General features: G+C 53.4%; 1 protein-coding gene across 2 annotated transcripts in view; it reads left to right on the top strand.

Moving 5' to 3' along the window:
- The first annotated feature begins 3,287 nt into the window (after nt 1-3,287).
- The window catches only part of FGD1 (FYVE, RhoGEF and PH domain containing 1), a 36,274-nt gene continuing 25,591 nt past the window's right edge, over nt 3,288-13,970 (top strand). Inside the window, exon 1 of one of the 2 annotated variants that reach the window (XM_036839177.1) lies at nt 3,288-4,090. In XM_036839177.1, coding sequence (XP_036695072.1) covers nt 3,784-4,090 — 307 coding nt within the window. In that variant the 5' untranslated portion in view covers nt 3,288-3,783. The remainder of the gene's footprint in view (nt 4,091-13,970) is intronic. The other variant, XM_036839176.1, reaches the window with a different exon arrangement.

Raw genomic sequence — 13,970 nt, 5'->3', positions numbered from 1 at the left:
TTGACCCACATTTAAAAGCACTGCTTCAGGGCTTCCCTGGTGGCGCAGTGGTTGGGAATCTGCCTGCCAGTGCAGGGGACACGGGTTCGAGCCCTGGTCCGGGAGGATCCCACATGCCGTGGAGTGGCTGGGCCTGCATGCCACAACTACTGAGCCTGCGTGCCATAACTGCTGGGGCTCGCACGCCTGGAGCCCGTGCTCCTCAACAAGAGAAGCCACTGCAATGAGGAGCCCGTGCTCCTCAACGGGAGAAGCCACTGCAATGAGGAGCCCGTGCTCCTCAACGGGAGAGGCCACTGCAATGAGAGGCCCGTGCACCGCGGCGGAGGGTGGCCCCCGCTCGCCGCAACTACAGAGGGGCCACGCGCAGCAGGGGGGACCCAACGCAGCCAAAAATAAATAAATAAATTTTTTAAAAAAACACTGCTTCAGTACCTTTTTATTGCTCATAGAATAAGATCTATTCTCCTTACCATGGCCTATAAAGCCCAACATAAGCTGGCTTCTGCCTGCCTACCTCCTCAACCTCACATCCCATACCTCTTGCCCTCAGCTTACTGTGCTCCAGCCACACTGGCCTTCCTGCAGTTCCTAAGTATACCCTTTCCCTTTCTTCCCAGGGCCTTCTCACTTGCCGTGGCCTCTGCCTGGGACACTTTTGCCTCCACTCTTCATCGGCTAACTCCCATTCCTTTACTCACCTTAAATATTGGCCTTGCCTGAATCTCAGGCTAAATTGCCCCCACCTGTTATTCTCTTTCCTATCACCCTGTTCCAACTCTTTATAGCCTTATCACAATTTGTAATTTTGTGTGTTTATATGTTGTAATTATGTATTTGTTTACCTCAAGTCCTCTCCAGCACCAGACTGAAATTCTGAGGGCCAAGTTTGTCTTCCATGATCTTGTTCATGTCTGTCTTATTCACCACTGCATAAGTAGTGCCTCATATGGTGCCTGGCCCAAAGTGTGTGCTCAAAAGGCATTCATCAAATGAGCAGAGATCTGAAGAACAAATGAAATGGAACTGGGGAGATGTGGACAGAATTTCTTGCAGATGCAACAGCATATGCAAAGACTCCAAAGCTAGACAGACTAAGGAACAGTCTAACAATTTCAGCTTTGACTCAAGCATGGAGTCTGGAAAGGCTGGTGGCGGTCAAATCGTTAAGAGCCCAGCTTAACTTTGCCTGTTGAGGAAGGTAGTTTTCCTTTTGAGCAAGTGGGGGACTCATTGAAGGGTTCTAAACGTGAGAGTGATATGATTTTGGTTTACCTTTTCAAAAGATCATACTGCCTACAGTGAAGAGACTAGATTCCAGGGAATACGACTGAAACAGGGAGGTTGTGACAGTATTCAGGTTAGAAATGGTGCTGGCCTAGATTAGGGTAGTAGCAACAGAAATAAAAGAGACTACGTAAATAAATTTGGGAGATATTCAGGAGATAAAAAATGACGGGACTTGGTGATTGCATGGGAGTGGAGGAGAAAGAAGAGGGGTATAGCTCAGGTTTCTGCCTTGACTGGGGTCATTCGCTAAGGTAAGGCACAAAGAAGGACAAAAAGGCTGGGAGGAGGATACCTTGAGTTGGAGAGAAGCTGAGGCTTTAGGTGTCTCCAGGGTATTCAGGCAGAGCTATCTGTCTATTAACCCATTGAACGCATAGGTCAGGAGAAGTACCTGGACTTGTATCAATTTGGGAGTCATCAGCAAAGAAATGATAGTTGAAACCATGAGAATGAATGTAATAATCATAGGAAAGAGCAGAGAGAGAGAAGAGAGCTCAGGCCAAAACCTAAAGAGCACCAGCATTTAAGAGTTGGACAAGGAGTCTGGAAAGTAAAAAGGAGTTACCAAGGAAGCAGGAGAAAACTGAGAGTGTGGTGTCATGGAAGTGGTTTAAGGAGGAGGGAGTGGTCACTAGTGCCAAATGCTACCAAGAAGTCAGGTAAGATAACCTCTGAATAGATTCTATTGGATTTAGTGACATGGGCCATGGCAGACCTTGATAAGAGAGCAGTATCAGGCAAATAGTAGAGGCAGATTGGAGTGGGTTGAAAGATAAGTGGGAAGTGGGAAAATTAAGACAGTTAAGTGTAGGCGACTCTTGAGACGTTTATAGAGGGAAGAGAGGGAGGTGGTTGGAGAGGGAGATTTTTTGGTAATTTTTAGATGGAAGAGACCTGAGTATGTTTAAATGCTGTTGGGAAGGCACAAGGGACAGATTCTGTAGGTTTGGTGGCAAGAAGGAAAGAACTTCCTTTTTGATGACTTCTGTTTACTCTGTGAAGTAGGAGGTGGGGTCATCTGCTGAGGGTCAGGGGACAGATGGAGAAGTTGGGGGTTTGAGGAAAAGGGAGGTTAGAAATGGCTGTTGCAGAGCATGAGAGAGAAGGCTGCCCGGGAACGCATAGTAGGGTTGTGGGTCAGCACCAAGGGCCTGGTAGAAGCTGGGGACCATGAGTTTATAGTGGCACAAATCTGTGAGGTTGAATAGTTTTCTCCAGCAGTGTTTAGCTGCCTGGGCACAGGCATGGAAAAGGCGGACAGTTGGACTGATTCAAGGTTGGAATGTTGCCAGGCAGATGCGACAATCCTGGGAACTGAGGCTATTGGCCAAAGAGTGGCGAAGTAAAGAAACATGAGGTCTGGTCTGAGCTGCGTGAAGAGTATCAAAGGCAAGTTCCCTATGAGCCAAGCTCTAGGGAAACTTTGGAACATGTGGAAAGGTTGCTGGAAAAGAGATTGAACGATGAGCAGAGGGAGGCAGAACTGAGATGGAACAGAAAGGCAGATTTGGGGGTTTGAGCCCGTAGACTTGACTGTGCGGGACCAGGGGGAGATGGGGAGGACAGGCTGAGGGGGAATTTTTAAGAAGAAGGAGGGCCTTGAAGGCGGTCGCAGCGAGAATTGAGGCCGGCCGAAGTGAGGAGGCGTGGCCAGGCGCAAATCCCGGGCGAGGGGGCGGGGCCCGGGCAACTGGGTCCCAGCGCCGCTGTGGCTGCGGCTGCCTCAGCGACTGCTCCCGCCTCCCCACCCCCCTTCCCCGGGCTCCTTCCCGCCCGCCGCCGCGGAGACCCAGGCCGAGGCTGGGGAGGACGGCGAAGCCGGGCCCAGGCTGTTCCCCTGCCCCCGCCGCTGGAGCATCGTCAGGAGGCATTGGCTGAGGGGGAAACCCCCAGCCCGAGCGCGCAGCGTACACGCGCGCCCCCCGCCACCGCCATCCTCTCCTCCCTCCCTCCCTCCCCTTCCCTCTCCTCTCCTCCCCTCCGCCCCCCAGCCTCCGCTGCGGCGGGAGGAAGAACCTTTTCCGACCAGCCAGGAGAGCCCAGATCGATTCCCATCTGGGGAGAAAGAAGAGAACACGCACTCGGAACAGACCGGCCGCTCGCCCCGGGGCCACGGAAGTGGTTCGCCGCTCACGAGAGAGCCCGCGCCGAGCGCTACCCCCCGACCCTCACCCAGCCGCTGCCGCATAGACAGCGCTCCCCAGCGGGCCCCCGGCCCCGCCGAGCCCACTCCCCGCGCGGGGCCCGGGCCGGCGATGCCTGGCACCGCAGCGGCGGTGGCCGCGGCTGCTGCTGGTACTGCCACCGCTGCCACGGCTGCTGGTCCGGGCCCGGGCCGGGGGCTCGAGTCTCCGCAGTGGGGCTGAGCCCGCAGCCCCGCCCCCCGAGCCTGAGGCCGCTGCTCCGCCGGGCGCCGGGCCTCCTCCGCCCGCGCCTACGCCCCAGGAGCTGGAGCCAAGCGGGGAGCCTGGGCCCCGCGCCCAGGCCCGGACCATGCACGGCCACCGAGCCCCGGGGGGCGCCGGGCCTTCCGAGCCCGAACACCCAACCGCGAACTCCCCCAGCGCCGCGCCACCGGCCTATGCCGACTCGGACCCTGGAGCCTCGGAGCCTGGACTGCCGGTGCCCAGGGGATCAGGCTCGGCTCTCGGAAGCCTCTTGGATCCCCAGTTTGCCGGACCCTCGGACGCCAGTCTGGGCGTCGCTCCAGGCCCCCGGGTCTTGCCCTGCGGCCCCAGTCCACAGCACCACCGGGCCCTGCGCTTCTCCTACCACCTGGAGGGCTCGCAACCCCGGCCTGGTGAGTGATCGAGAAAGCATGCGAGCCCGAGCCATGGGCCTGGGAGCGGGTTCTTGTTCTCGGGCCCTTTAAGCCCCACCTCTGGGCCGGCCCGCTCACCCCAGCCCTTCGTCTCTTCTCAACCCGCAACCCCTTCCCTCGCTCCTCGGCCTTCGTCTAATTCTTTCAACCCCTGTCCCCCCACCTCCCGCCTCCTCTCTGTCCCCTGTGCCCCCTCAACCCTTCCGACCCTCTTCTCTTACATCTGCTGAGGCTAATGGGAGAGGGAGCACTCTAAGAAAAAGGGGCTGGATTGCAAGGCAGTAAGGGGGGTTTGTTTGGGGGAATGGGAGAAAAGGAGTCTCCCATTTGCCAAGCGCCTACATTGTGCCAGGCACTGGGTGCTTTACATGGGTTTTCATTTCATCTTCAGGAGCCTCCTGTGAAGTAAGTATCATTAGCCCCACTTTGTAGGGGAGGAAACTGAGGCTCAAAGAAATTAAGTAAGTTGCCCAAGGTCACACAGCTAGTATAGAGACAGGATTCCAAACCAGATCTATTTGAGTCCAAAGTCTATGGTCTTTCTGCTTCCCAAACTGAGGCTGGAGACCATGAAAGTAAAGCCAAGCCTTCTGCTTATGTGATTTTCTCCTGTACTGTTCAGCAGCTCTAGAGTATGAGTGGAAAAAAAAAAAGAGGGATGGTGGATTGATCCAAGGTTGGGGTTTTGCCAGGTGTATGTGGCAGGAGGACAAGGGAAGGAGGGAGTAGAAGGTGCTGATGAGAGAGAAAGGTGGAAGAGGTGGGCCTTGGGGGTCAAGTTGGAGGGAAGGGCTGGAGGGGCTGGTAGGTAGGGAGACAGCAGAAAGGTGGTGATGGGGGGAGGCAGAAGCCAGTTGTAGCAGAGCTGCAGAGGTGCAGGGCTATAAGGTTGTTTGTGAGGCGAAGTCAGGATGCTTGAACTTGGATTTGCAGAGGTGGAGCAGCTCTAGGTCAGGCTGGGGCCACAGACCACTGCCTGGAGAGACCTTTGCACTGCACAGAACTGAGTGCCTGAGGAGTCCAGCAGGGCCTCCCCCGTCTGGGGACATCCCATGTGGACCTGAGCCCAGGAGCCATGGAGGAAGAGCAGTATCTTCCACTGGGCAACACTTGAAGTAGCTGTTGAGCCTCTGGGACCTCCCAGGGTCCACATCCCAGGCTTCTCAGGTTTGGGGGGACTGTGGCCCAGCACCAGGTAGCATTAGTAAAGCATAAAAGTATGGGCAACATGTGCCCCTTGCTGCTCTTGTGACCTTGGGCTAGTTGTGGAACCTCTGGGAGTTCTCAGGGGCTCCCTCGGTGTGGGCTGGAGATAACCAGCTGACAACAGGCCTTTAACACCCTGCCCTGCATGTTGCTCCTGCTGACTTTCCAAACTCCCCTTGACAGACACTGTGTGGAGAAGGTTACTCACCCACTTTACTGCAGCACCTTCTTTCAGATCCCAAAACATGCCACAAGCACTCCCACCTCAGGGCTTTTGCATCTGCTTTTCCCTCTGCCTGGCAGCTCTTCCCCCTGCTCTCTACCTGGCTTGTTTCTTACCTTTCAGGTCTCAGCTCAGATGTCACCTCCTCTGAGAGACCTTCCCTGATCACTTTAGGTAGGGGCCCTTGTGGGTCTCCATCGAAATTGCCACTGCACTTCCATCTTTGCACTTAGTACATATGCAGTTATCTTATTCTATGTGTCTACTTATTTATTGCCTGTCTCCCTCAACTAGAATGTGAGCTCCTTGAGGGCAAGGGGATTATATCTGTTTTGTTCACCGTTGTATCCCCAGCAACTAGCATAGTGCCTAGCACACAGTAGGTGCTCAATAAATCCTTGAACAAATGCCTGAACAGATACAAAGGGACCACATAGTAGGCCCTCAGTAACCATTGTCTAAGAGAAGGACAACTGAGCTCCTGCCCTCCAGATACTCTTGGTATGGGAGTCAGTAGCTGGGCAGCATCTAGGCTTCTGATCTCTGGCCTCTGATCAATACACAGCAGTGATTCTTCCCACTCCATCAGTCCTTCCAAATTACAATCAAAATACCCATCCTGAACCACTCCCCTCCTCCCCCCAAAAAGCAGCACAAAGTTCCTACGATCCTTTTTCCCAATGAAGTCCCTGCCTCTCTAATTGATGGGTGTCTTTTTCTTTCTTTCACTTCAAGTTGAGGAGTGGGAATAAGAAGGGTGTCAGGGAAGGACCTGGCCTCCCATCCAACCATTCTTAACTGACTCACTGTGGAACCCCGGGTGAGTGACTTCCCTTCTCTGAGCCTCAATTTCCTCATCTAGAGAATGCCATGAGAAGTCTATGAGATACTGGTTGCAAAGCCTGCAGAATGAAATAAAATTTAAAAAAAAAAATAAGAGAAAAACCTTCTGAAGAAGAGGCGGAGGAATTACTCAGGCCCTGGCAAGACAAGCGCTGGGCCATGTGATTCACAGCAGCATGGGGCGTGAGATCCCGCCTCCCCCACTGCCCTTCCAGCCCAGGGGTAGGCACAAGTGACTTGCTTCTCTCTCCACAGGACTTGCCTATAATTGGCCCAAAGAGGGCAGGGTTGGTAGTTGTAGGGTGTGTGTGTGTGTGTGTGTGTGTGTGTGTGTGTGTGTGTGTGTGTGTGAGTGAGAGAGAGAGAGAGAGAGGGAGAGCGTCAATTAAAGGGTTGAAACATTTTCGTCCACATGTTAAGATTTCCGTGTGCCTCCCCGCTTCCTCCCTCAGACTGCTGAGGCCTTTATAGAATCACCATCCTTAGGGGCAGTGGCCCATCCTGGTGGAGGGGATGGTTTTTAAAATAATATATCTTATCCATGTGAAAGCTTTGAATTGCTTCAAAGTGCTTTCTCTTTTAGTTACCCTGATTCCTAGTGGGGGGTTGGTTGATTGTTTTTATGCCCATTTCCCAGTTTGATAAAACCTAAGGCCTTACTGGGTTACTGAGATAACTAAACTTCTCTGAGATACCAGAGAGGGCTTTGAGAGAGTCAGAAAGGAGTTCCCAGGTGTAGGTTTGCTCATAGAGATTTGGGGGGAGCCCTGCCCTCTTCCTCAGCTTTGGGAATATCTTTCCAGATGCTGATTGGGGGATAGCTTGGGACTTGACCCTAGCTCAGTCAAAGGAGTTGCACCTGGTGTTAAAGCCTTTTCGTGGGTAGTGGAAGGACTCAGCCTGTTGAGGGGGGCAGCCTGAGGGGCTGGCTCCTGATTTGGAGCCTGGGCCATCATCTGACACTCTAAGAGTAAGAATTGGAGCTGGAAAGGCCCCTAGTCACCGTCTGGTCCTGGGCTTCCTAAACTGGATGAACATCAGAATCCCCCTTGTTGACTTTGAAAAAATAAATGTGATTCCCAGACTCTACCTCAAAGCTCCAGGATCTTAGGGTTGCAACCCGGGAATCTATTTTGAAAGCTCCTCAGGTGATTCTGATGTATAGCCTAGAGTGGGAACCATCCTTGAGCTGGGACAGTGGAGACTCTGAGAGGGAGTTTAGCTGCGGTCCTACAGTGAGTCAGCATCATTAGGATACCACATCAGCCTCCACTCTGAGGCCCTCTCCCCAGGGCCTTGTGTGGGCCTCCCACCATAACTCCCAACCCTGAAGGGAGGCATGGGATCTAAGCTAAAGGGAGTGAGTCAACCTCTCACCCACATACGCACAAACACTGGCAGCCTCAGTTTACCCTTTATGCCTAGCTCTTATGTATGGCTGCCATTTGGCAGTTTAAGCTGGAAGGCAGTTACAGTTTTGGGACTCTAGGCAGAGGAAACGCTGGCATCAGCAGCACCCAGCACAGGGCCTGGCCCAAAGGAAGGGCTCTAGAGGGGTGCCAGCAAGGTTTGCAGAGCTAGGAGGAACATAGAGAGCAGTTCAGGTAGGAAGTTCAGTGGGAGCAAAGGCACTGAGACATGAGGCATCCTCGGACAGGGGCTGGTATTGGGAGAAGTAGAGAGATAAGGCTGGCGAAGGGACTTTATCCTGAGGGCAAAGGGGAACCTTTGAAGGGGAATGATGTGCTCAGATGTGGGTGTTTGAGAAATCCCCACGGCTGTATGTGGAGAGTGGATGGTAGGGGCACAAGAGTGGGGTCAGAGACCGGCAGGTAGGGGTCGCAGTCATCCCAGCAAGAGGTGATAGTAGCTTGGGTTAGAGTGATGGCAAGTGAGGAAGGTAAGATCTGAGAGATATTTTGGTGCTAACATGGACAGATCTTGGTGGTGGCTTGGACGTAGAGGCCGAGGAAGAAGGAAAAGTCCAGGATGAGTCTGGGTTGTTTTCTGAAACCAACTACGGTGACCTGGTGGATGCTGGTGGGGCCACCTACTTGCAAGAGAAGGAGCAGGTTTGGGGGGAGATACTGATGTACATTTGAAACCTGTTGCATTTGAGAGGCCTGGGGGGACATCCGGGTGGCGAGCGGGGGCTACTCTTCATTGTGGTGCGCGGGCTTCTCGTTGCTCTGGCTTCTCTTGTTGCAGAGCACGGGCTCTAGGGTGCGTGGGCTTCAGTAGTTGTGGCTCGCCAGCTCAGTAGTTGTGGCTCGCAGGCTCTAGAGCGCAGGCTCAGTAGTTGTGGCTCACGGGCTCAGTTGCTCTGCGGCATGTGGGATCTTCCTGGACCAGGGCTCGAACCCGTGTCCCCTGCATTGGCAGGTGGATTCTTAACCACTGCACCACCAGGGAAGCCCCAGTCCCATCCTTGAAGACATAGATAGTGAGGTCAGCAGAGTCACCCAAACTTTGCCTTAGAAATGTCATTTGGGGGTGGGGTGGGGGGAGGAGCAGTTTTTAAAGTATATTTGCATAAAGCTGAGACCCATTTCACATATACCCAGGGTAGTGGCTGCTGCGAAGAACGGAGGGAGTACTCCTGAAAAGCAAATCAAACATTGGTGAAGTAAATTCCTGTGGCTCCCTCCGTGTTTTCCCTGTTGAGGGCATCCTGAGAGGCCATAGAGGGAGGTTGCTCACGGAAAGGAGAAGAGGGGACTCATGACAGGAGGGGGTGGTGGGCTCTGCTGGTGATTTTTGGAGAGCAGCAGTTTGAAATTCCAGGAGAGTGTCTGGGAAAAGACCCAGATTTGGTTTCTAGTCAGCTGGGGCCTCCCAAACAAACACAACAAAGTGTAAAGACTGGGTAGCTGCAAAAAGGACTTCTCCAGACAGGACTAAAAGAATTGAAGTTTCCAGTTGCAGATGGTTGGCACCCCCATTCCTCGGCCCTTTCACGTGCCTCTGCCCCTAGGGGACAGCCTGGCTGGGGCTACTTGCTCCTTCAAGGGTGAGCGGCAGCTACCAGTGCCCCAGACAGATGCCAACCATGGCATTCTGGGGACCAGTTAGCTAAATGCCTTAGGCAGATGTGGAGCTGGCCAGACGCTGGCTGGGTGGGGCTAGGACCTGTCTGGAATGAGGACAGGAAGTGCACTCTGCCGTTGCCCAGCCCGGAAGTGTTAAGTGCCCTCATCTGGAGAAAGCAGACATCCTTGGAGCAGTGAGTCCAGCCTCTCCAGGCTCCAGTACCCAGTTCCTTGGACCTGGAAGGCATCACACCTCCAAAAGGTACCTCAAAACACAGAGGGCTGGAGACAAGGATGAGGGCAATAGCAGAAGGCACCTCTGCACTCCTGACTCTTCCCTTGGTTCACTGTGCCCTCAGGCTTCCCTTCCCACCTCAAGGCCTTCGTTTCCCCATGTGTAACATCAAGGACCTGTTCATCGCATTTGTCTGGGGTATAGTAGGGCATCCATAAGTACTTGGTGAGCAGATAAGGGAGAGTGAAAGAGGGGAGGAAGGAGGACATTTCTTCATTTAACAAATGTTTATTGAGTACCTACTTTGTGCTTGGCCCTGTGTGAATTGCTGGGTGGGCAACAAAAGGCAGGCTCAGTCCCTGTCCTCGTGGAGCTCCTTTCTAGCAGGGAAGACATACATGACAGGTAATTCCAAGCACAGATGCTGAAGGAACAGATGAGGAGGGGGCAGGCAGGGAAAAGAGGACACTTGAGCTGAGATCTGAAGGATAAATAGTCCAGAGGTAAGGAGAAGCAGAAAAGCTGTTCAGGCCCACGAGAATGACATGTGCCAAAGCCCCAGGCAGAGGAGAGCACTTTCGAGGAACAGACAAGAGGCCTTTGTGGCTGCAGGGTGGGGGTGGGGGTGGGGGTGGGGAAGTGTTTTCAAGCTGGGCCTTACTTGTCCCTGTGCTCAGGAGTTTGGAGTTCACCCCGGAGGCAAGGGGAGCCCTTCACCGGGCTACAGAAATTGAAGGGGATTGTGTTTTCATAACCTGGTTGTGGTGTGGAGAATACCTTGTAGAGGGCCCTGAGGATGGGAGGGAAACCAGTTAGGAGGCTGGAGTGGGAAAAATAGTCTATGGATTCCTGCCCTCCTAAGAAGTTGAATCTGTAGGACTTGGGGTCTGGCTGGACGTGTGAGTTAAGGGAGCAGGGGGAGTCGTGGAGAAAGCCCAGCCTCTGGCTTAGGGAACTGGGTGGCTGGAGGTGCCACTCCTGGGGTGGGGAAACAGGAGGAAGAGCCACTAGGGGCTGGGATAGAGCTGGGTTTTAAGATGCACTGAGTCTGAGGAGCCTGAAAAAGGGGCAGTGCCCAGTAGGCATCAACTGTGTCCATCTGGGCCCCAGACTAAGGACAGGAGGGTGAGGGGCACAGGTGTGTGGCTGAGGCCCAGAGAGGGAACTGAAGGCCTCTTCCCGTTGCTGGAGGCTTTCAGCCCTCTGCAGCACCTCCCCGTGGCCCGTGCAGAGAAGGGGTTAAGTCAGGGAGGGAAGGCGCCTGTAGAAAGCGGGAAAGGCAGGACTGGCAGCGCTGGCCCCAAGGAGCTGAAGCTGGCATAGAAGCCCTTCTGCCTGGGCCTGCTAGGCCCTCGCCACCGCCCACGCCGCTGCCTTCAACTTCACCTTCACCTTCTCTGCCCCCCCCTCCAGCTTCTTCCCTGCTCCCCAGGCGGGGCCTCCCAGCCTAATGCGTTCCAGGTGTAGCTGCGGCCCCCTCCCCCACCCCGGGGCACAGGGGAGGGGGCAGGGAAGGTGCTGGGCTCTTTCACTCTGCCTCTCTTAGGGGCTCCAAGTCTCCAGATCTCCCCGACAGCTTCTGTCTCTGGAGAATTCCTTCAGGGATCTCAGTTTGGGCCCCATGTCCCTGTCAGGGGCAGGCAGTGGTGAGAGCCCCCCAGACCCAGCTCTGCCACTTTCTAGTTTCATGTGATCCTGAGCGAATCACCTCACCCCTCTGAGCCTCGGTTTTCTCATCTACAAAATGAGGTTAGCATCCCCACCTCCTAGGGTTGTTAGGATTAAATGCCACAGGTAGAGCAGAGCACTCGGCGTGGCACATTGTAGCCATGTTCAACAAGTGGCCCTGGTCTGCTCTTTTTGTCCCCTTTGCCTCTTTGGGCCTGCATCCCTCACTGTCTCTGTCTCCCTTCTGACTCGCCCCCGCCCATTTTTTCCTGTCTCCTTCTCTAGCTGTCCGATTTTCTGGGTCTCTGTAGTTTCCCTGTCTTCTTCCTCCTTGTTTTTGTCCCAGTCTCTCTGGGTCCTTTTCCGTCATGATCTTTCTGTGTTGCCAACTCTCAGTTTTGACCAGGCCTCGGTGGGGGGAGGGGAGTGGGGAGGGGGGATGGGTGGGTGTTGGGGGCTCTGGGGTCACACACAGCAGGGGTCAGAGGGGCCATCCCCTAGCGGCTTTGTCCTCAAGGGGAGGGAAATCACAGCCAGCGTGGCAGCCCCAGCACTGGGTAATTACTGCCCCCAGTGCTCCCAGCTGCAGCTCCACTCCCTTCCCTTCCTGTCCTCTGAAGTCCCCAGCCCCTCCCTGGGGGTGGAGCTACCACCCCCAGCCTTCTCTGGCCTCAGGTCCAGAGATGCTGGGAGGAGGTGGCCAGGCCCTCACAGCAATCAAGCAACTGGAAGAGAGATGGGCTGTCTGTGCTCCCATGTGGCTGTGGTGTGTGTGTGTGTGTGTGTGTGTGTGTGTGTGTGTGTGTGTGTGTGTGTGTGTGTGTGTGTGTGTGTGTGTGTGTGTGTGTGTGTGTGTGTGTGTGTGTGTGTGTGTACGTGCGCATGCGTGCACATGTGCCTGGCTGCCTAGCTGTCTTTGTCCCCATGGGTCTGTTTTGTGTATATCTTAATGTTCTTGTTTCTGTATATCCATGTGTATGTTTGAGTGCATGTCATTATATATCCATGTGTGTCTATGTGTGTCTTTGGGTCTGTATACGTTATGTGTTCCTGTGTTATGACACCTTGGCTCTGTCTAAGCCCCTGGGGCATTTCCAGATGTTTCTGCATGTGGGTCTCTGTATGTAGACTCTGTGTGTGTGTGTGTGTTTCTGTGCCAGTGCCTGCCTCTGCATGGCCCCTATGGGTCTGTATCTTGGTGGTAGTGGTTGGTGGAGAAGGAGGGTGCCTGCCTGTCTTTTGGCTTTTTCTGCCCCTTCCTCCTGTTCTTACAAACCCAAGACTCTGGTCACTGTGCCCTTCAAACACACTCTTCACCTCCCCACCCCTAGTATCCACACCTTTGCTCACTTTTCTTCCCTTGCCTGCAGGACTGTGTCCAGTCTATCTACACCTGAAAAAACACAACCTGGATGGGCGAACTCAAAAACCATTTCCTTTAGAAAGTTCTCTGACCTCCCCCCCGACCGCCCCCAATGTGATTTCTTTCGCAATTCAGCAAACATTGACCGAGGATGTGCTCTGTGACTCTGGACACAGACACACTTGGGATCCAGTCTCAGTTCAACCACTTCTAGCTGTGTATCCTCAGGCAAGTTATTTTGTTTCTCTGTGCCTCAGTTTCCTCATCTGTAAAATGGAGCTAATAGCATACAGGGTTGTTAGGAGGATGCCCTACAGGAAAGCATCAACAAAATGCCTGGTGCAGAGTAGGAGCTCAACAAACAGTTGAATCCTCATACCTTATATCCTCCACAAAAAACTGAACACCTTGAGTTCCAGAGAGTTCTAAAAGTTCTTGCAGTCTCCTGCTTTTTTCACCAGGCATCCTGCACAAGGCAGAAGACCAGACAGAACGAAAGGCAGATTCCAGTTCAGGGAACTGCTGACAAGTATTACATGAGCCAGCTCCCTGAGGGTGCTCAGGCCCAGAAGAGACTGGGCCCTTCCAGGGGGTAGAGGAGGGACTCCAAAGCTGCTGCCCTAGGGCCAGAGCACATCAGATAGAGCAGGAGGTAAATGGCAGAGGTGGAAGGGACCTTAAGGACCATCTAACTCAGATATTGCAAACTGGTGGCCCACAAGTTCAATTTGACTCACAAGTTTCATTTGGCCTACTCACTGTTTTTAAAATTAGGGGATTTCACATAAAAGCCTGGATTTCTGATTCTCTTGAAATATTGGAAGACCTGAAAATGCAGGGCCCCCATTACTGCAAGGTGACAATTAGATAGAGGGGAGAAGCTGCCATCCCTACTTTAAGTGAGGCATGTGCTCTCCAGTTTACCCCCGTCTTCACCATCCCCTATTGCATTATATTGTCCCATTTTACAAAAAGGTCCTCACTTTACACAAGGGTCCACACTTCACAAAAACGTTCTTCACTTTACAGAGGAGCCTCATTTTACAAAAGAGTTCCTCCGTTTTACAGAACAGTCTTGTATTTTGTCAAAGAGTCCTTCATTTACAGACATCATCCATTTTACAAAAGGGTCTTTATAGAACTCTCCTCACTTTACAGAATGTCCCTCCACTTTGAAGAAAGTGCCTCCATATTGCAGAAACTTCTTCCCTTTGCAGAAGGAGCCTTCTTTTTAACAAAAAGACCTTCATTTTACAGAAAGTTTCTCCAGTTTTCAAGAGGGAACACTCTAG

Source organism: Balaenoptera musculus, chromosome X (assembly GCF_009873245.2).
Source record: "Balaenoptera musculus isolate JJ_BM4_2016_0621 chromosome X, mBalMus1.pri.v3, whole genome shotgun sequence".
In the NCBI taxonomy this organism is placed as follows: domain Eukaryota; kingdom Metazoa; phylum Chordata; class Mammalia; order Artiodactyla; family Balaenopteridae; genus Balaenoptera; species Balaenoptera musculus.
This window is presented reverse-complemented; position numbering and strand designations above follow the sequence as displayed.